Below are 21402 nucleotides of genomic sequence, written 5' to 3' on the forward strand. Positions count from 1 at the left end.
TAAATGACTCATAGGGAAGAGTGGAGACCTACTGATGATAGGCTTTAGGGGGGCAAAAATCTGTTTCTCATTTTCTAAAACACCTGAAGTGTTAAAGGATAACTGAGATATGTGATTTCAGAAAATCACACAAAATAATAAAGGCCTGTTTGGTTTGCTTAGAATGGTACCTAATGAACATTCAGAAGGTGTGAGTATAGCAGACACCATGCTAACAGGACCCAGGGGAGACAATAATGAGTAGAAATTGCCTTCTAAAACACAGCAACCTCATGTAAACACAACCAATCTATTGTGATGAGTGTCATAAGAGAAGTGAACAAAGTGTTTCTGAGATGTCCAAGGAGGAAGTCTTCAAGGGTAAACATAGTTAACAGCACATAAAAAAGGTAGGGCATTTTACACAGCAGCAATACAGTGAAGTCAGGGCGGAGACATGGGGGAAGATGGCAAGATGTGAAGCCCGATTTCCTGCTCACAGCTGGTGGTGTCTGCTGGGCCTAGAGCCCTGGACTTTTGAGTATTTTATGTGCATTTTAATTGTTAATCTGGGAAGAAAGGCAGGCATGTTTTCCTTAAAATTGTTCATCTGTGTAGGATGTGTCCCAGTTAAAGTCCCTGAAATTGAGTACACCCAAGATCTGTATCATTCAAAAAGGGTAGGAGGATCCAGGTATGTTGTTAATAGCTAATGACTGAATTGAAATGTTTCCATGTTGTATGCTGTCCTTTGTATGATCATAACGTTCTTTCAAGCCAAGCACTGCATCCCCCATTTTGCAGAGGAGTAAACCAAAGCCCACAGGTTCAGTCTTTGCACAACACAAGGTCATAGCTGGGAAAGATAAAGTGGTAGAGTTAACTAGTTATACTGGTAAGTTTGTGATGAATGCCGTAGAGCTGAAGTCCTATTTGATAATCAAAAACTCTGTACTAGTTAAATAGGTTGAGGTTTAGCTGAAAAGACTAATACCTAGAACGTTAGAATTTTAGTGTTTTCAAAAGGCATTGATATCATTCAAGGGTAAATGGATGGTAATCGATGTTCTACTTCCTAGATCCTACTATATAGAGGACTAGAAACACTTGTATTGCCCAGTCCAGCTACAAAGCGAGCCATTTAGTTAAGGTTGATGTAATCAGTAAGATGAAATCCTCCTTAAATGTACTCAGTTTAGCTAGCACTCAAAATGGAAGCCATTTTCAGGGAAAGATGAAAGTTATGATCTTGAGGACTTTGTAGTTTTTGAAATAGTTCAGGAAGATGGAGAAAGTTCTCTCAGTATTATTAACACTTGAAAATAGCAAAAGGAGCATTTTGTGTCTATAGCAAAGATGAAATAAGTGAAAAGTCTGATGGAAGAAGGAGGTTTATACTCAACTGATACTACACAGGGCTGCTCCCAGTTAGCACCATGGCAGGACCAGCAGAGAGTGTTCCCTTCAGCTTCAGCATTCCACTCTACTTTGCTCATAGCTTGTTGCTTCTTTACCTAATGGAATATCAGCCCTCAAGGGGGCCTCTCAGTCCTCTGCCTTCAACTGAGAAGTTGTGTTGCAGCCTTACTGGCTACAGTTGGAAGCCTTTGGGTGAGGGAAGGGAGGGTCTGTCTGACTACACCCAGAAATACAGGATTGTTTTTTTTCTGGCATGACTAACGTGACATTCAATCTCACAACTGGGCAAATTCAGACAATTTTTAAATATTTAAAACAAATGCTTTCCACTAAGGACTTGTTAAAATCTGCCTGATCACCAGTAAGTGTGGTATCAGGTGACCATCCCTCCAGCCTAACCTTCCACATGCCTGGAAAAGGTGGTCTGCTCACCTGTGCACCCCAGGGCAGTTTTACATAGCGTCACAGGGCTTGGTAACCTGAGGTTCTAATGATGATCTCCTAGGAAGGGTGTCATGTCTTGATATATTAGTGTGTTAGTCATGCTGCCTATTCTCAGATGCAGTATTTTTCACACTTCATTTCTGAAACGTGTATTTGATTTTGTAATTTATTCCCCCACAAAACCAAATAGCTTATCTTTAAATCAGTGGCATCTTAGAATTGAAGAAATAATGGTAGTTCTCAGTGATTTGTTTTCCGTTTCTCATAGTTCATTGTCCTGTAAGAACAGGGATCTGATGATTCAGAGGGAATCTTCCACAAGAAAAGTATGAACAACTTGGCCCCACCCAGTCGTGTGCTTAACACAGGCTGAATGGACTGATTTCCCAGCAATGCAGGATGACTTCTGAACAGAAAGTCCAGTGGTAGCTGAGAAAAAGCTGTGCTTTGGTATGATATGTTCATAAGGAGAGTAGGGAATTAACAAGTTGGTTCAGTTTGGTACTGCTTGAAGGAATGAACTGGCACCAACTGTGGAAACAAACCACAATGAAGGAGACCCGTTTTTGCCCTCCTGTCAAATCTTGGCTGGAAACTTGTCAGCTAGAAGACAGCATCAGATGGGCAGAGGCGATGGGTGGTGGCCAGAAGAGCTCCCAAACTGAGAGACAGCCACTGGCCCTGGCCCTGGTGACCTTTGAGCAGAGAATGCTGGAGACAAGCCTTTACCATTGGTGGGAAATTTCGGGGCTAACACAACAGCATTAATCTTTACACGTTACTTTTTTAAGAAGTCAGGTGAAGAGCTAGTCACTGTATTTGGTGACAAGTTGTTAAAATAGGAGAAACGGCAATAGACAAACCAAGGTAATTGTGAAGTAATAATTCAGAAACTACAAAAGCATTATCCAGACTAATGGCTCCAGGAGTTCAGAGAAGGAGCAATTAGGTAAGTGCTCACAGGAACACAGATGTCCTGCGTACAGCAGAAGGGTTGGTAGCTGGAGGGGTCTCCCAGCTTTGATGGGAAGGGGCATGTCTGGGGCGGCCTCCACAGAAGGCATCATGGGACGTATCCTGACCTACTTTGCAGAGAACCCTGCCTCTGCCTGCAAACCAAATGCGTCTGGGCCTAATTGTGTGCTCACATGTTATGTCACCATTGTACTGGGTGCTTCAGAAAAGACAGAAGTGCGATCACCTACCTCATTTAAGTGGAAGAAGCATTTAAAAAAGAAGTTGGGGTCTTCTCTGACAGTGTAATGATTAGGACCCTGAGCTTCCACTGTGTGGGGCATGGGTTCAATCCTGGTTAGGAAACTAAGATCCTGCATGCCCTGAGGCATGACAAAAAAAGAGTTGGAGAAATTATGACAAGATTTTCACTTGTTAATTCTGAGTGGCAGAAAAATGGGCATTTGGAAGGGAAATGGGGTGTTCAGTATCTTTTTCAGTACATTATATCTGCCCCTAAATAGTTTGGGGGTGGGGGGAGCTTCCCTGGTGGCTCAGTGGTAAAGAATCTGCCTGCCAATGGAGGAGACATGGGTTTGATCCCTGGGTCGGGAAGATCCCCTTGATAAGAAAGCGACAACCCACTCCAGTATTCTTGCCTGGGAAATGCCATGGACAGAGGAGCCTGGAGGGCTACAGTCCATGGGGTCACCAAGAGTCGGATACACAACAAGTAGTTTTTTAGAAAGGAAAGCCCATAAGGAGAGAAAATACATTGAAACACTTTAAAAGAAGCTTTTCCGATTTTAGAAACTTAGTGGGAGAGCAGAACCTCTCTCCACCCTGTGGCCTTTGGCACCATCTCGCCCGAGTGGGACTGAACCCAGAGCCTTCAAGGCCCTTGACATGCTGATGTGCTGTGTCTGCAGTGATGTCAGGGTTGAAGTTTAGCCCAGGACACACAGCTCTTGCCGCACCTTACGCATCCACCTGGTCCTGGTGATGCTGGGTGTGGGGGCGAGAGTAAGGGAAGGTGACACCTCTCTTCTGGGAAGCCTGCTACCAAACTTGCTAAGCACAGAAGAGATGCTGACAAACAGGATCCATCCCAACCCTACCTGCAATTCTCCAGCTCTGAGTGCTGGCAAAAGTGGAAAATCTTAGCATCCTCCCCCTCCGTACCGCCCAAGTTAATGGCACCTGTTCCGCTGGTCCTCTCACCCTTCTCCATCAAGGTCCTCATTCATCAATGGGTCTGCTGTCAGTTGTTTAGACCTGAATTTCTGTGTGCTTATTTTCTCTTTGCCCTGAATCGTGGCAAGAAAAGACAGTCATTGTTTGACGTTGAAGCATAGTACATTCTTGAACACAAGTGGGAGGTTGGTATTTCTTGGAGACAGGTTGCTATTGAAAAGGGAAGGGAAAGCTATGCACTCCACTGCTGGCAGCTGACTGCCTAGTGGAACAAAAACTCCTTTTCATGTAACACGATGCTTTACCATCCCACTTTCATCAAAGGGATCTCTTGTTCTCCAACTACTGTTTTACAGAGGAGCAGAAAAACAGGAACAGAGGAGTTGAGCAACTTGTCCAGAGTCACACAGCTTAGACTGTAAGGCGGGGCTCTGCTTAGAGCCTGGATCACGTGGCTGTAGAGCCTGGACTTTTCACAAGTGTAGGGGAAGGTAGGGAGACAGCGATGGCCAGTGTCCTGAGTCCCCTACTCCAGACTAAAACCATGTGGTGGGTGTGAAGGGGTGGAGGCAAGAGGCCAGGAACTCCAGTGAGAAAGCAGAAAGCCAAGGGACTAGTCCCATTAGAGACTCAGAGATGGTGGCTTCACAGGTGCTACAGCGCCCGCACGGAGTGGCTGTAGGATGGAGAAGACAGTGCCTTCTAGTCTCCTCAGGTGGCTTCATGGTGTGGGAGAAGAGATCATTTTCTGGCATGTGCCCATGGAGGAGCCCACGAGTCTGCTGGCAGCCACCATGGTGAGACAGGGTAGCCCACAGCTGTGACTGTGGGTAGGCAACGGAAGGAAGGCAAGAGGAGTAGTGGGAGGATTCGCAGCATCATTGAGAACCGAGGGGACCAGTGAGGGCAAAGGTGGAGGCCGCAGACCCTGGATCCACCAGTCTTGACCCCGGCCGCAGTGCAACCCAGAGGCAGGCAAGATCCAGTGGGTTGGAGGCTCATGAGGAAGTTCAGATTAGCTGTAAAAAATAGAGAAAGTATCAGGTTTGGGTGCAGTTTGAGGATGGCATGTAAGCTAAGCATTAATATCATGGATTATTTCCAACTAACGAGTGCTTGTGGAACCAAGTCAGGAAAGAACCTCAGCTTTGGAGGCACAAGACCTGGTTCCAGGTGAGAAGTTCCATAACATGTTTAGGTGAAAGAAAACTTCCCTCTCCCTTGTTGCAAGATGGAAATGAAATGCCTGCATCCCTAAGGTGGGAGGAGAATTAAATTAGAAGACAACTGAAGGACCACACCGGATGCTGACCCCCTCCCTGGATTATAAACTGACCTGTAATTTGCTGGGCAAATAAAAGAGGAAGAGTCATTTCTGGTCAATCATGGGGTCCATAAAGCATCTTTGAAGAAAAGCGTGATGACCAAGAGTGAAGTGAGGGACCCGAGCCAGAATGTTCTTACCATAAAGGGCTTCAGGCATTTTCCTAATTGACCGCAGAAATCACAGACTTAACTTGAAAATATTTTCTTCCTTGTAAATTCCCCTGTGTGTTAGGTGTGTCTCCGGAGACTTATTTCTCAGGAAGGCTGCCAAGTGTTCCAGTTCATCTTTGGAAAGGATTCAAAGCCTCAAATTTGATTATTTTTGTACCCAAACTTCATGTGCTTAAAAACTAACAGGTGTTCCTGCTAAAATGCTTCTCATTTTCACCTCTCTCAGTTCGACATGAGATTTCAAATATTCTAAAGAGCCAGAGGTGTTTCTTCCTTTTTTAAAGAAGTTGACAGCTATCTTTGAAATGTTAAAAAAAGCAGGTGAAAAATCTGTGAACAGGAATTGTCTCTGGGGAGTGGGATTTCAGATGGAATTTATACTTAATACCCTGTGTTATTCAAATGAATGCATCAGAGATTGCTTCAGTAATTTTTTAGAAGCATTTGAAAAGGAGGTGGAATTCTGACATCTGAATCTGCCCTTCCCTTTAAACATATGGTCCTGGGAACACCTGAGAATCTGTGAATCGTATGTGTGAGTGTGTAAGTAACAGTCTCCTGAGATTGCCAGTTCTTTTTGCTCTTAACTGTTCAGTGCCCCCATGGCTCTGTCCTATGGTGACAAAAAAGCCATCCTGAAAACCTAATGTCTATTTCTGACTCTCTGGCTGAGTGGCTGAGGGTTCTGAGAAAAGTACCCAAGTCCTGGCTTTAGTTAGAGTGTGAATCTCAACAAATCTCTTCCCTAGCCTGGGTGGTGGTTGTTCAGTCACTCAGTCATGTCTGACTCTCTGCGAGCCCATGGACTGCAGCATGCTAGGCTTCCCTATCCTCCACTATCTCCCAAAGTGGCTCAGATTCATATCCACTGAGTCGGTGATGCCATCTAACCATCTCATCCTCTGATGCCCCCTTCTCCTTTTGCCTTCAACCTTTCCTGGCATCAGGGTTGTTTCCAATGAGTCGGCTCTTCCCATCAGGGAAGAGCTCCAAAGTATTGGAGCTTCAGCTTCAGCATCAGTCCTTCCAGTGATTTTTCAGGGTTGACTCTCTCCTAACCTCTGCACCACTGCTAAGCAGTGAGAGTTCAGCTTGGCCAGTCTCTACTTCCTCTGCCAAGTAGCTTGTTCCTTTCACCTCCGATGATGGTGTGCCAAAAGGAAAAAGGAACCATGCCAATGCAAAGAGTGCCTGTTTCAGCAGGTAACGGGTGAGTAGCAGCCAACGGTATGCTGTTGCCCAGAGAACTCAGTGGCACCCCAAGTAACCCCAGATAAAAATTAGATAAAATAGTGGTAAAGTGCTTGATGTGGGTCATGGATGTAATCGCAATCTTAGGAAGCATCTACAGGAAACTTTGCTGAGTTTAGGAACCTATAACAAGCAATCTAAGAGAGAACAATGTGCAGGCTGCTGAATGCAGCCTCAAGGCCAGCCCCATCCTCTTGCGGCCTCTCCTTCCTACAGTGCCTCTCCTGGGCACCAGCTCTGAAGCCACCCTTGGTAGACCCCTTGGGTCTTTCTGATCACACCCTCTGCCACTGCCCACTCAGCACAGCCAGCAGGATTCAGAACACAGCCTGGAAAGGGAATCCGGCAGGGGCCGGGCAAGTAACTAACACAGTATGACATTTGGTCCTTACGCTCAGTGGCTCCAACTAGTTTCCTTGTGTGAACTGGTTCTAAAGGTTTTGAAAACACATCAAAGTATACAGGCTGACTGTCAGAAATCCCCTGGCCAGACATTTTGCTCAGGAAGCTGTCTGAGAATGTGATCTAAATTGAATGTCTAATCTCTAGCAAGGGAAGAGGGCCAGTCCCAGGCTGTGGGTATTGTCTGAACTGACTGCCTGAAACCAAAGTGATCCTAGAGAGTTGAACCTGATACTACCATCTCTCCACATGCCCTTCAATGCTGGGAACCAGAGCCAGCTCTTTGGTGAGAAGGGCACACTTACTAAGGCAAAGGACAGATAGACATGATATCACAAGGGCAAATGCAAATTCTGTGTGTCTGCATGACTGCCTCCAACAGAAGCTCCCTAAGACCCGGCACAGTGTCTTCCTTGTCCCTCGGGCCAGGTACACAGCCGAGCCCATGATGTGTATCCGATGAGTAGGTGACTCTCAAGCCACCTGTGCCATTGACCAACTTTCCCCCATGCTTGCTGTCATAGGATGTTCTTTCTTCACGTCTTTTCTCACGTTAATCCTTAACCTGCATGTTCTTTTGTTTCATTACTATCTTAAATACCCATCAAGGTGCAGCCACCAATCCATCTCCTTTCCAGTTGGACAAGTATCTCCCGTGTTTCAGCTGGCTCCTCACACATGTCCTTGTTCAGGTTTGTGGGAAAGAGAGCACTGTACCCATTTCACAGATATGAAGCAAACTCAAAGACATTTGATGGCAAGTTCAAGGACACACCTGGGCTGCCCTGGTGGCTCAGCTGGTAAAGAATCTGCCTGCAAAGCGGGAGACCTGGGTTCGATCCCTGGGTTGGGAAGACCCCCTGGAGAAGGGAAAGGCTACCCACTCCAGCATTCTGGCCTAGAGAACTCCATGGACTATACAGCCCATGGTGTCGCAAAGAGTCGGACACAACTGAGCGACTTTCACTTCAAGGACACACCATGGATATGTGGCAGACCAAGGACTCAGACCCAGGCTGTCTGATTCCTTGCCCTGTGCTCCCTATTTTTCACTCAATGCTGAAGACTTTTCCCCTGAGATTTTGCAAAGGATTTTATGATCCTCCCTGCCACATCCAAGGAAGAAACAGGAAAATCTGTGTTTGATAAAATGATTACTGACACTAAAAGTTAATGTTCAACCCTGGGAAATGACTCTTCCCTCCCAGGAGCTTTCTGAAGCCAGGGCTGGGAGCTCCCTCCTGGGGCTGGGCATTTATAGCTTTGCGTGTTACAGTTCATGAAATGCTCTCAACTTCTCGAAAAGCTGGTTTGGGTTTTTTCTTCTTGGGAGGGGCTGACTCTACCCTGTATGAGAATTCCAAGGCTGCTGGTGCCCTGCCCACTGGGAAACACCTCTGTCTCTGCTGCTCTATAAAGTCCCCAGGTGGCCCCGAGGGAGGATTTCTGCAGCACAGCAGCCTCCCCGGGTCGCGAAGTTCCTGTCCCGCCACCATGAGATTTCTAGTCCTCACCAGCCTGCTCTGCATCCTGCTTCTCTGCTTGTCCGTCTTCTCCGCAGAAGGTAGGACTCTCCCCTGTCCCCGCCCAGGGTGCCGGTCCCTGGGCAGGGATTCTGTGGTCTCGGGTGGTGGGAATCAGGAAATGGAGGGCAGGCAGTCCTGGGCCCTGAAAGACATCACCCCTGAACCCATATGGCACCTCTGTGCACCGTAGCAGCACCAGAGGGAGGCTCAGAAGGCTTAAGCCCCGCAATTTGTCCACAGCCCCAGCTCCCCAAACACCCACACACTAAGAAGGAAACGGTTTTGTGTCTGTGTGGTAAGCACACTGCTTGCACTGCACCTAATTCCTACCTCCCTGGAAGTTCTAGAGCCACTCTGATATGCATTATGCAGTCAATTTGTGTTGAATGAGTGAATACATTAATTAGTAGACCGTCTGGGTCTGAACACCCCCAAATCTACACCTGTGGCAGATGGGATGAGAACGTGGTGGGGAGCCATGTTCATTTAGAACTGGGGCACACGGCCCTTGCACCTTTATGGTACGAGTGTTTAGCTCTCCTGTCTTTCTCAATTCAGATTGCTGAATATTTTGAACTTTTTCTCTTGCCTAACCCTCTAAAAACTGGGTTTTTTTTAACAGTTATGGTTATTTTAACATTTATCTGAATTTGGGGATATAGAAATACCAGGGTGAAAAACACCCATAATTTCATTACTCAGGAATGGCCATGTTCAACTTTTTGTTTATTTCTTTTCAGTATGCTTACACGCATCTTTGTAATGGATATCTCTCTGCATGTTCGATCTTGTGTCTGTTTTATCACTGTATTATTATAGTCACCAAAAAATGTTTACGATTGAAACCTGGAAGCATTTACACCAGAATGTCAACAGCAACCATCTCTGTCTGAGAAGTAGGATTATAGAAAGTATTCACTTTCTAAAGTTTCTGCAATGAACATTGCCACATATACAACATGGAAAACAGTGATTAGAGTTCCTCATAAACACGGCCAATAGCAACATGATTTATCAGACCTCTTCTGTTGGACATATTAGAGATTACCACTGCTACCTTGATGACAATTCAGTGAAGATCAATGTCTTTCCTCATTAAGTTTCCTATCCTAGGAGTGTCTCTACCAGATTCCCCAAAATGATGCTATTTAACTAATAATTTTAGGTATAACTTGCCACTACATGAATGTACTGTGATGAATTTACATGTTTAGATATTTAAATGATTCACAACTTTGAGCTATTTTAAGTACACAGTAAAAATATGGGTCTGTATAAAACATATCCTATACTGAGGCTAATTTTCCTAGATTGCCAAGGGGAGAGAATTACTATGTCAAAGGGCATAGACAATCCTTCTTAAAAAAAAACATTTACTTCTTTAGTTTGGCTGCACCAGTCTTAGTTGCCACCTGCAAACTATTAGCTGTAACATGAGGGATCTCGTTCTTTGACCAGGAATGGAATCTGGGCCCCCTACATTGGGAGCACAGAATCTTAGTCACTGACCACCAGGGAAGTCCCAAGGGCATAGATACTTCTAAGTGATGGTGTCGAACTGTTTCTTGGGCAGGAAGATGAGGAGAACATATTTTGAGGGCAGAGTATCTCCCCACATTGACTTTGTTATTTATGGAAAAGAGATAGCCTCAAGGCCCACTCTCCCTGGATCCTCCTGTAGCCTGACCCATCCTGAGTTTCCCTGAATAAATATTCCCGAGCCCTTGGCCTTGGGGGCTGAAGTTCCCTCCTGCACAGACCCTGTCCCCCATGTCCCCAAGCGTGCTAAGGGAGGGACTCTTTTCCTATGTCCCCTCTCAGGGAGAAGACACCCGAGGCATCATGCCAAGCCCGGAAAAGGCAAGCCCTGCTGTCCCCGAATTCCGGGCCCTGACCTGATGACCCAGAAAGGTAAGCACCGCACAACTGCCCAGGTGTAAGCAAAGGCCCTGGGGAGGCTGTGGGACAGGCTGTGTACGCGTCCCCTGCCCACCCACCCTCCATTCCTGGCATCAGGTCCTTTTGTGGAGAAGCCATGAGCAGATGTGATCTTGGCCTCATGGATCTTTCTAGTCTAGTGGAGGAAACTGACCTGCCCACCCCCCCAAAAAAAAAGTCAACAGATTAATCACCTTGAACTGAATATATTCCCTCAAGGGAAAGAACAGGATGCAATTAGAAAATGGGATGGAGAAGGTCCTTACCCTGGGTGGGAGGCATCAGAGGGGCCAACCTTTGTGAGACCTGAAAGAAAACCAAGGCACTAGCAGGAGGAGTGTGGAAGGGACGGTGCAGGAGGGGAAACAGCAGGAATGAATACAGAGCAGATGGGGAGTCGTGAGGTGCTCAGAGAAGCTATGAACCAAGGCAGGGCTGGCTTGGTGAGTGAGTTGGCCCATGAGGTGGGGTGACCAGAGGGGATGGGGCACACAGGTCCAAGGAGTCCCGAGTTACAGGCAGGCAGCACCCATCCCAGGCGTCAGGCTAGGGGTGCAGAGCTGGACTCCCTGCCAGGGTGAGGCCTCAAAGAGCAAGGCTGCCCTCTCCTACAAGGCCTGGGGGGGCAGGGGTTTTGAGGGGTGAGGGAGACAGACCAACAGAGGGCTACAGGCACCCAGCTCCCGATACTGGGGCACCAGGCCAGGGCAGGCTAATGCATGGGAGTTGCATGCCTGCCCCAGGATGCAAGGTTGGGACGGCTGAACCTTGGCTGGCCTTTGGTAGAAGGTCCTAGGGCCTGGGGCAGGCAGAGTCCCCAGGGGAAAAGCCAGCCAGGCCTGACACAAACCCAGGGTTCCTGTCCCCCATCCCCCACTTAGTCTCTGCAGCCTAAGGCCCCATCTCAGGGGTCTAAGAAGGCCCAGCTCTGCTGACTCCTCTGGGGCCATGGCTCAGAGAGCCCGTGACCAGAGCTGGAGCCTCCACACCCCTCCTGGATGTCAAGAGTTCTGTGTGCCAAGGGGAGGCCTGGGTGTGAAGCAGAGGGAGGGGGGCAGGCTGCATGGCTCAGCCTCGGGCCACTTCTCTGGAGAAGCTGACAGCCCCCGTTTCCAGAGTGGCATCACATCCCACTGGGGCTGGGTAAAAATAACCGGTTCTCACACCCTGAACCCGAGTGTAAGGCCCCCACCCAGGCTGGCTGGCTGGCTGGCTGCAGCCCGGCTCTCCCTGGAGGCCCCAGCCTGGCAGAGGAGAGCTGTTTCCCTGAGTCCCTCCCAATGAGGAGGCCAAGCTGGGCTCAGACCCTGCAATGCCCTCCCCAGGATGGACTTGCTCAGGAGCACTTGTCAATGAAAATAATCAATAAAAAATCAAGAGTAAGAATAGAAAAGAGTTGTATTTGGGCCAAACTGAACACTAGCCAGAAGCCTGCTTCCCAGCTGACTCTTGAGAAATTGCCCAAGAGAAGAAGAGTTTTCACCAGTTTCATATCTTGTCAGAATAAGACCATTAAACAAGTCAGGGTCACATTTCTTCAAGGATTTTTTTAGGAGGGAAAGAAAAAAGACCATCCTGTACACAGCAAGTCAATATGGCCTTGGTACCTGGGAAGTGAGTCTTATCATCAGAGGATTAACATTGGTGTCCTAGGAAGGGGAGCATTTAATCTACACTTTAAACTTGGACATTCTTTACTTCTGGTCAGAGTGCCCTTTTTTTAAAAAATATTCAAAGCAGATGTACAATGTATGTTTGATAGGCACACAAAGGCTATTTTATTTAGCATAAAATTCAAGTTAGCACATGTATAAGCCAGAATGACTTCCCACGACACTGAAAGCCCAAAATCCTAACCACTAAGCCACCAGGGAATTCCCTGTGAAAATGTTTTTTATTACAATAAAGAAAAGAGAAGTTGAAAATGTATGTGCACGCACGCACACACAACTCATAGAAAACACAGCAGAGTTAACTCCTTGTGCACAAGAGCAGCTCTTTCTTTTTTTCAAGCCACACAATACTTCAGAATAATCTGTGTGTGGCTCCCATCCTGAGTTTAGATTTCTATCGATGTCCATAGCTTTTAAATTCCATTGCAGGGATCTGCAAGCAACTTAGAACAAGAAGGGCAAAGCAAGCATTTTTACTAGGTCCCTATCATGCAGTCTCATTTAAATCCTTGGAACCACCCCAGGGCAGCACGGTCCATTTTACAGATTTGAAACTGAGGCTCAGAAAGGTTATGAGGCAGAGCCAGAAACTTGGGTCTTCCATTGCAACAACTGCCTCCTGCAGAGAAAGGCGTTTCCTCATCATATTTACGGAGACACGCAGGTACCCAAGGGAGATTGCGGACTTCCTGGAAGGGAAGCTCTGTCTGGGTTGGAATCTCAGCTCTACCACCAGCTAGATATGCGTCCTTGAGCAGGTCCTTCAGCTCTGCTAAGCCTCAGTCTTCTCCCCTGTGAATGGGTATAACAATAGACTCTATGATCATAGTCTATTACCCCATAGTCAGTGAGGTTGTGAATATAAAGCCAGGCATTGGCCTGGCACCAGCTATCTGGTAAACTTGCTCTGCTGTGGCCGCAGAGGAAGTCTGAGCATGCCCAGGTGTAGTAGTTCCACCCCCCTTACACCGTCTTCTGGGGCTGACCCTGCGGCTCGCACACCACTGTGGAATAAATAGCAGGGGCGCCGGGCATGCCAGGCTCTGGGAATTTGGCCTCTGTACCCTGGTTCACTGACACAGGAGTGCCTGTGCACTGTCTGCTGAAAGAGAAAGTGGCCTCGGGCTGCCTGGAGGATGCCCCTGAGCTGACATCACCAGTTGTGACACACACAGGCCAATATCGCCTACTGTCCAATCGAAGACGTCTTTCCGGAGCACGGCCTTGCCCAAGTGCTATGCTAGGCCCGTGGCAGTGACATGAAGTGGCAAGCATGGGACTCTGGATTAATTCTACAAAACCATCATCAAAAATCAACGTGTTGAGTGGCCAGTTTACTGAACTTACACAATTGGTAAATTGTTTACCAATTTACTAAAAAAAAGGGCTTTCTCTAAAGCATTTGAAAAGTTGGTAACCATCTATATGGCAGCATTGTTTTAAAGGAATGTTCCATTTGTTGGTTCTGTTGGGACTTGAGGGGTGTCAGGTTTAGGCTGTGGTCAGACAGACAGCTGTCTAGGCCTCACCAGCTGGGAAACTCTGTGATACTGAGCCTCTGTCAGACTGCCCTCCTTCCATGGGTCCTGAGGCTGTCAGTAACGGGACTCCTGGGGAGGACTGGAGAGGCCTTGTGGGAGGGTCCTTGGGGTCTGAGAGAGCGCCTGTCCATCTTGCAGGTTTCCTAGGGCCTGAGAGCTCCATGCTACCTTCCCTGCTTTGAAACCCCACAAAATGACTTGAACTATAGTGGGAGACAGGGGCTGAAAGGGACACAGAGATATTCCTCCCCACCATGGGGTTGCCCCTGTCTTCAGAAAGGAGCCTAGACTACAGAGACAAAGGTTATCCACTGAGGACCTTGAGTGTGATGACGTGAGGGTTTTGGCAACTTTGGAAGGTAGCAAGGTAGACACCAGGGCTCAGTGCAACAGTTGCAGGAGGTGGAGAGGGTACCCATCCTGCCCAGTGGACCCATCAGAGGGGCTCAGATTAGCGGTTTTGTTCCCTGTAATTATAGTTGTCAGCCACGGCTGCATAATAAAACACCTCCAGCTTCAGTGGCCCAAAAACAATACGTAATTATCATTTGCTATGAATCTACAGGTCAGCTGAACTGTTCTTCCAGTCTTGGATGGGCTCATTCATTTTTCCACGGGTTTGGATAGGTACTTCTGCTGAGCCTAGCCAGGCTCTCTCACATGTTTGGGGGGTCAGTGGGATGAAGCCAGGTTGATCTCAGCTGAGCAACTGAACTCTCTTCCACATGGTGTGGAAGAGTCATCCTCTGACGGGCTAATTCAGGCTTGTTCACCTAGGGACTGCAGGGCTCCACCTACAGAGCGGAAGTACCTAAGGCCTCCTCAGGCCTCAGAACTGGTCCACCTGCATTTCCAGTTCATTCTCTGGGCCAAAGCAAGTCACCAGATCATATTCGAGGAGCAGCGAAATAGACCCCTTGTTGTGATGGGAGAAGATGCAAAGTCACATTGCAAAGGAAGGGCGGAGAACTCTATCCTTATTTGCACTCAGTTAACCACATTATTTATTGTAGGAACCAGAGAAGAGAGTCTTGGGGCCTGAGGGCGGGGACAGGGGGTAGAGGGGAAGCAGTGGTCAGGAAATCATGGTTCTCCATCAGAAATGCTAGTAGAAAACTCTCACAATATGATATTAATAGAAAGGAGTAGTTAACACTGTATATTACTATGATTATCACTATGGGAAGGCAAAAGCACTTTCAAATAGAAAGAAAAAGAAAATTACACCAATATTAGCACTTATTTATGATTAAGACATGAAGCTATGGAAGAATTATAATAATTAAATTTATTTTTTGTATAGCTAGTAATTATATAGCAACTACTGTGTAGCACTTACATCCGCTAACTCATTTAACCCTCACAATAATCCAAAGAGTTAGATACTATTGCTATTCTTATTATTACAGACAAGGCACCAAAGCACAGAGAAGTTTAGTCAGCTGTTGAAGGTCACCCAGCTAGTAAGTAAGGGGTAGAGCTGGGCTGTGAATCCAAGTAATCTGGCTCCAGATTCCTTGTTCTTAACTAGCATACCACCTTGCATATAGTAATAATCCAGAAACTAAAACAGAAAAAAGAACCTTATTACCATAATTTAATAACCATCCTCATTCATATTTCCTTTTTTCATGCAAACATGTTTACCTATCTTTATTTTTATTATACCTTGTTTTTTTTATTTTTAAAATTAACATTGCATTGTATGCATTTTCCTTCAAGGTGTTGTATAGTCTTCATAGCCACAGGGCTTTATCACTGTTAAATATTTTTTTCATCACAACATACCATTTAGTAATTAACCATTTCTCTACCACAGGATATTCAGACTGTTTCCAGAATGTTTTTCTGCTGCTAAAAACAAAACTATGAAGACTAGCTTAATGCATGCAGGTTTTTCTTTCCTTATGGATTATGCCTCCCACAAATGGGACTGGTTCACCAAAAGATGCAAACCAAGCTTGAGACACACATTACCTGAGACAGAGAGGAGACAGCTGAGGGTTCAAGCGTCTGCAAATAGGTGTGGGTGAACCACCACCATCAAAAACAGACCTTCCAGACCCCTCAATTTTAGTGGACTCTGCTCTTGACAGAGACGGTTGAACAGATAAACTACCTTCCCTCCATCTTCTGGTAATCAATCAGATTTCTCCCCAATGGGATAGAAATAACCTGGGCTGGTCATGTTTGCAATGAAAGGCCCCCTCTGGGCATCCCAGAAGGAGGGTAAGATCTGACACTTGCTTTGATTTTTTTAAAACATATCTTCATATCTAAAAATTAATCTTAATTGTATTTCTCCCTTTCCCCCACCTTGACTCTGTCTGCCTCTCTGCCTCTTGTCTGATCTTGTCTGTTCTTGTCTGCCCGCTGCTCCTTCCTAGGACACCATATGAGAAACTGCAGACCATGCAAACTCAAGCCAAAGCCCCGCATTTGGGTGGTGCCTGGAGCACTCCCACAGGTGTAGTGCTCCCCCAAGCAGGCTCCATACCACTGAAACCCTCATGCTCCATTCTTTAGGCACCCAGAAGCCTTAGGTTCCCCCAGGGTGCTCCCCTCAAAGTCAGGACTGATGACAAAGCCTCTGCCCATGAACCTGAGCTTCCTTTCTTAAAGACACAACACATTTCTTGCCTACTGTGTTGGACTGTGCTCACAATTTTTTTTAGAAAAGCCTGAACCAGAATCTTCTGAAAACCACAACATGGATTCAAAAGTCCAAGCTCTGGAATGCCTGTTTCCTGCTGTATGGTCTTGAGCAAGTAACTTAGTCCCTCTGGGCTCATGCTGGCTTCAGAGATACAAACTCCAGTGAAAGAAGACATCCAAGGAAGGCACCAACGGGCTTCACTTACCCCTTTCAAGCCTCATGGCAGTGAGCTAGGGTGTTGGAGGGCTTCATCTCAGGCAGCAAAGGCCCTGGCATAGTTCCAGAACTCCAGATCCTGGTATCAATCACGCCACCAACCGTCAGAGTCATTTTGAGCCAGGTTCAGCCCACCCAGCCTCAGTCTCCATCTGGCCCCTTGCGCATGGATAGTCAAGACTCCATCGTGACCTGAAGAGCTACAAATCCAAAGACTTCCGAGCCTGCTAGGGTGAAGGGTAACAGGGACCCAAGAATGGCCAACCAGCAATGCAGAGGCTCAGCTGACCCGAGACACACCTAAGCTCCTAACTGTCCCACATCCCACGGCCCCTGCAGGAACCCCTGCCTGATTTTCTGATGTTTGTCTGCTGTAAAGAGCATGCAGTGAAACAAATTGTAAATAAATAAACAAAACACGTGGCACATGGTTGTTTGAGAAAATGGGAGGTAGGACCTTCGGTAGGACCTTGGGCTTCCCTGGTAGCTCAGACGATAAAGAATCCGCCTGCAATGTGGGAGACCTGGGTTCGACCCCTGGTTTGGGAAGATCCCCTGGAGGAGGGCATTGCAACTCACTCCAGTCTTCTCGCCTGGAGAATTCCATGGACAGAGGAACCTTGCGGGCTACAGTCCATGGGGTCACAAAGCGTCGGACCTCCTACCAGCACAGGAGGTAAGACCTGAGACACAGCTGTCTGCTACAGGAAACCCACTCCCTGAGGCCTCTCCTGCAGGCAACACCTTCATCACAGCACAATCTAACCATGAAAGGGGGCAGCGGGCTGGGGAGTGAGGAACAGTGACGGGAGCAAGGGTCTCGGTCTGACACACCAGCATTCCCCAGGATTTTCATGTGATCTGGTCAAGTCAGTTCCCGTTTCTGTAAAATGGAGAGTCCAAGACCTATTCAGAGAAGCTAACGTGAGGCCCCAACAAGTAGACAGATGTAAAGTGCCCACAAGGGGCCTGGCACAAACAGAGGAGCTTGGTTCCAGAAAGCCCCTGCCTTCCCTGCCCCCATCCTGGAGGGAATGTTTATGTCCAAGTGAACACACAACTGGGGAGAGGAGGCTCAGAGGGAACAGATGGCCCATGTCTAAGAGGCTTAACCCTCAACAAATTTCCTTCTAATCTGCTTCTCCCGGCAAGGTGAGAAGCCCCTCCCTACGTCATCCCACAGCTGTCTGAGAAGGCCACCAGGTGTGAGGCTGATGAGCAGAGGTTCCCTGGCACCCAGCAATGGGGACAATGGTCCCAGGGAAAGCCCAAGGTCCTCACCTTGTCCTAGGCCAGACCTTTCTGTTCCTTCCAGAAACTTCATTTGCGAGCTCCTCCATTCACTCACTCAGTCACCCATTCCTGGGGTAGGCAATGGTCAGAATGTGCTAGTTCCAAGCCTCAGCGATGAGCAGATACAGTCCTTGAGGGCTGAGAAGTTATCACTTCTCTGCACAGTTGTGAGGTAAGAACAGAGGACTGGGCACAGGAGTGGACATGAAAAGAGGAAGAGCTGATGCTCGCGCTGAGTCCTGGGAGCATTCCAGCTGGAGAAGAAACGGGTGTGTGTGTGTGTGTGTGTGTGTGTGTGTGTGTGTAAGCAGGGGTAAGACTTGAGTGTTTGAGAGGAATCCAGCAACTGGACAGCAGAATGGGGAACACTGGGGAGGTTTCAGTCTGGGACCATTAGAGCACCCAAAAGTTATCAGGTATTTAGAGCTTATCCTGAGGACAATGGGTGGGAGAAAACACAGGCAGGAAGAACCATTAGGAGGAGATGGAACGAGGTAGAGCTAAGGCAGGGTGGCGGAGGGAGATACAGAGCTGAGGGATTTGAGGTATTGAATGGACAGGGAGAGTCTTATGAAGAACACTATTCAAGGCTATCGGGGGACTTCCCTGGTGGCCCAGTGGTCAAGATTCCGTGCTTCTAAGGCAGACGATGTGTGTTCAATCCCTGCTCAGGGAACTAAGATCCCACATGCCACAGGCATGGCCAAAAAAGTGGGGGAAAAAAAAAAAGCTCTTGGGGACCTAAGAGGATACAAAGAAAACCAGACGTCTGGAAGTGACTTTGCATTACAGAACTGGAATTCTTCTATCTCCTGAATGATCCCCTTGAAGAATCTTAACATATTGGCAGGTGACAGTAGTGTCACTAGAGAAAGAGTGCAATCTCCATGGCAACTGAAGGGGCTGCCCTGACTGGGTAGGGCCCCACTGCAACTGACAAGGCACAGGTTTCTCAGACAGACTTGGGTTCAAATGATGACGCGGTTATGTGTCCTCTGTCATGTGACATCAGGAAGTTCAGATAACCTCTCAGAGTTTCAGGTTTCCCATCTGGAAATGAGGCTAAGACTGCCTATCACAGAGGCCCACGAGGGAGAGGAAATCAGGAAGTAAAGAATGTCTGGCTCTGAAACAGTAGCCTCATTTGCTTCCACTAAACTGAACGCATCCAGGACTCTCCACCTCTCCACCTCCACTCAAGACTAGGTCCTCTGGAACCAATTCCATCCCCAGCTATGGCAGAACTTCCTGTTGGAAACCACACACACTTTACAGCCCTGCGTGCCCACTCACTCTGCTGATTCACCTGAGCTTATCTCTGGGCAGACTGTCCAGGCTGAACCACTTTCTGGAGTCCCGGCTGGTTAATGTTCACGCCTGACCCCACATGTGACTCCCCTGACTCTGCAGCCGCTTGCCCAGTCATGGAAACATCATAAAACTTCTAGAATCTGGGTGTGTCTAGGTATATAGTCTAGTCTCCCAAGTGGTGGCTGGACCTTGCCTGTTTACAAGCATTCTAGTAACGTGTGGCCAGCTCCAGAGGCAGGCTTGTTATCAACAGCTCCATCTCTGCATGAGGTCTTTGGCTTATCTGCTGTTTAATCTGTCCAATTGCCCTACCCCTTAGGATTTGCAAAGTATGAGCCAGAGAATGGAAGTTATCAAATTACAAGCTGTCAGAACTGAAAAGTTCCTTACGCACATTAAAATGTAACTCTTTCACTTGTTCAACTCAGGGCTTAAATATGCTCTGGATATGGGTGCTTATATGTGTGCAGTAGGCCCCTACAGCCGTTCCCTCAACTATTTCACACTTTTCCATGTCCCGCCTGGCTCAGCAGGCATTTCACTGTATCCCCTTTGGCTACTCCACTCTACCAGTTTATGGATGGATGGAGGGGGCGAAGCATTTCAAAGGCCTGCAGAGTGTCAGCTGTTGACTAGGACCAGGAACCAAGACTCAAAATACCCTCAAATGTCTGTTCATTGATTCATGTATTCAGTCATCATTCACCCAGTCAACAACTGCTCACTGAGGACCTACTGAGGGACAGGTCCTGTGTGGATACAAAAGCAACCTATGCATGAAACATGGTCGCTCCCCTAAATGATTCATGGCACCCTGGGGGAGACATCAAAGCAGACAGATTACACACTGGATTCTTTTAAGGGCCCTGTCAAGGTCTTAAGGAGGGACCAGTTCTATCTGGGGGCAGAAGCATGCCAGGGGAAAAAAAAAAAAACAGCTTTCTGGAGGAGAAGACATTTTTGGGAGTGTCCTAACCCAGCCTCAGTCATGTGGCAGGATGCAAGAACAATGGAGACCGCTATAAGGTGAAAACAGGTGACGTCAGGGCTGGAGCTTCTGCCCACCTGTGTGGATGCCACAGTGACCAAGAGCCAGCACTATAACACAGGATCCCAGCCAGTGGGTACTAGTTCCAGCTGGATCGGGACCGGGGAAAGAGGGGGCAGCTCCGGATTCCTGCCCCCTAGGGAAGGAAATGGCAACCCACTCCACTACTCTTGCCTGGAGAATCCCATGGATGGAGGAGCCTGGTGCAGGCTACAGTCCATGGGGTCACAAAGAGTTGGACACGACTGAGAGACTTCTTTCACTTTCACTTTCTTTCCAGATTCCTGCAGAGTCTCTCAGTTCGGGGAACAAGTCAGGCTTTAGACAGGTAAGAAAGAGGAGGAATGCCGTCTCCATGTCAGAGGAAACTGAGGCAGCCACCCTATACCTGGCCTGCACACAGCAAGGGGACAGAGGTGGCCACATTTCACACCAAGTAATATCCAGAACCCACTGCTGTGGGAAGCAACTCCCCAGTTCAGCCAGGTGAGTACACCTGGTCCAGACCTGTGGAGGACTGTCCTCAGGACCTCACCTGAGCTGAGATAGGCGGAGCCTCACAGTCATGTTCAAAGAGGGTTCACCCCCTGATTCTATGTCTTCATCCTCAGGACCAAATCCTACCTTGGACCACAGCTCTCCAGTCACGAGCGGTCATTTTGTTGGAACTCAGCAACTGGAAAGAAGAGCTCAGGATGCCGAGTACCAAGGGCAGACGTCTGTCTCTAGATGGTTTCATCCCAGACAGCTGGGGTAGTAGCAGGGTGCTGGAGACCTACCCTTCCCCCTTCTAGAGCAGGGTCATTAGGAAGATGAGCCTGGAAGCAGGCATCTGCTTCTCGCCACAGCCTCAACACCAGAAGCTGGGAGAACTTTTTACCCAACATCTCCTGGTGCACGTGTGCACATATGACCTGGGCATGCATATTTACATGAGGAGACATGAGCAATACACTGGTGTATGAGTGTGCACATGTGGGTGTGCACATATGTGTGCACAAATGGGACTAGAACTCACATGTGTTTGGGGGCAGCTATGTGAATGTATGTGAGTATGGGG

At 47.7% G+C, this 21402-nt stretch overlaps 1 protein-coding gene across 1 annotated transcript; it reads left to right on the forward strand.

Moving 5' to 3' along the window:
- The first annotated feature begins 8529 nt into the window (after nt 1-8529).
- Nucleotides 8530-17116, forward strand: C15H10orf99 (chromosome 15 C10orf99 homolog). The gene is made up of 3 exons (XM_043926832.1): nt 8530-8704; nt 10488-10577; nt 16206-17116. The coding sequence occupies exons 1-3, from the start codon at nt 8635-8637 to the stop codon at nt 16289-16291; spliced, it is 246 nt and encodes an 81-aa protein (XP_043782767.1). The 5' UTR covers nt 8530-8634; the 3' UTR covers nt 16292-17116.
- The last annotated feature ends 4286 nt before the right edge of the window (nt 17117-21402 follow it).

This window comes from Cervus elaphus, chromosome 15 (assembly GCF_910594005.1).
Source record: "Cervus elaphus chromosome 15, mCerEla1.1, whole genome shotgun sequence".
Classification (NCBI taxonomy): domain Eukaryota; kingdom Metazoa; phylum Chordata; class Mammalia; order Artiodactyla; family Cervidae; genus Cervus; species Cervus elaphus.

Excerpts from the sequence above, each read along its gene's own strand:
- C15H10orf99 (XM_043926832.1), top strand. The coding sequence starts at position 8,635 with ATGAGATTTCTAGTCCTCACCAGCCTGCTCTGCATCCTGCTTCTCTGC. Across the intron at positions 8,705-10,487 it reads GTCCGTCTTCTCCGCAGAAG|GGAGAAGACACCCGAGGCAT; the intron begins GTAGGACTCTCC and ends GTCCCCTCTCAG. Across the intron at positions 10,578-16,205 it reads TGACCTGATGACCCAGAAAG|GACACCATATGAGAAACTGC; the intron begins GTAAGCACCGCA and ends GCTCCTTCCTAG.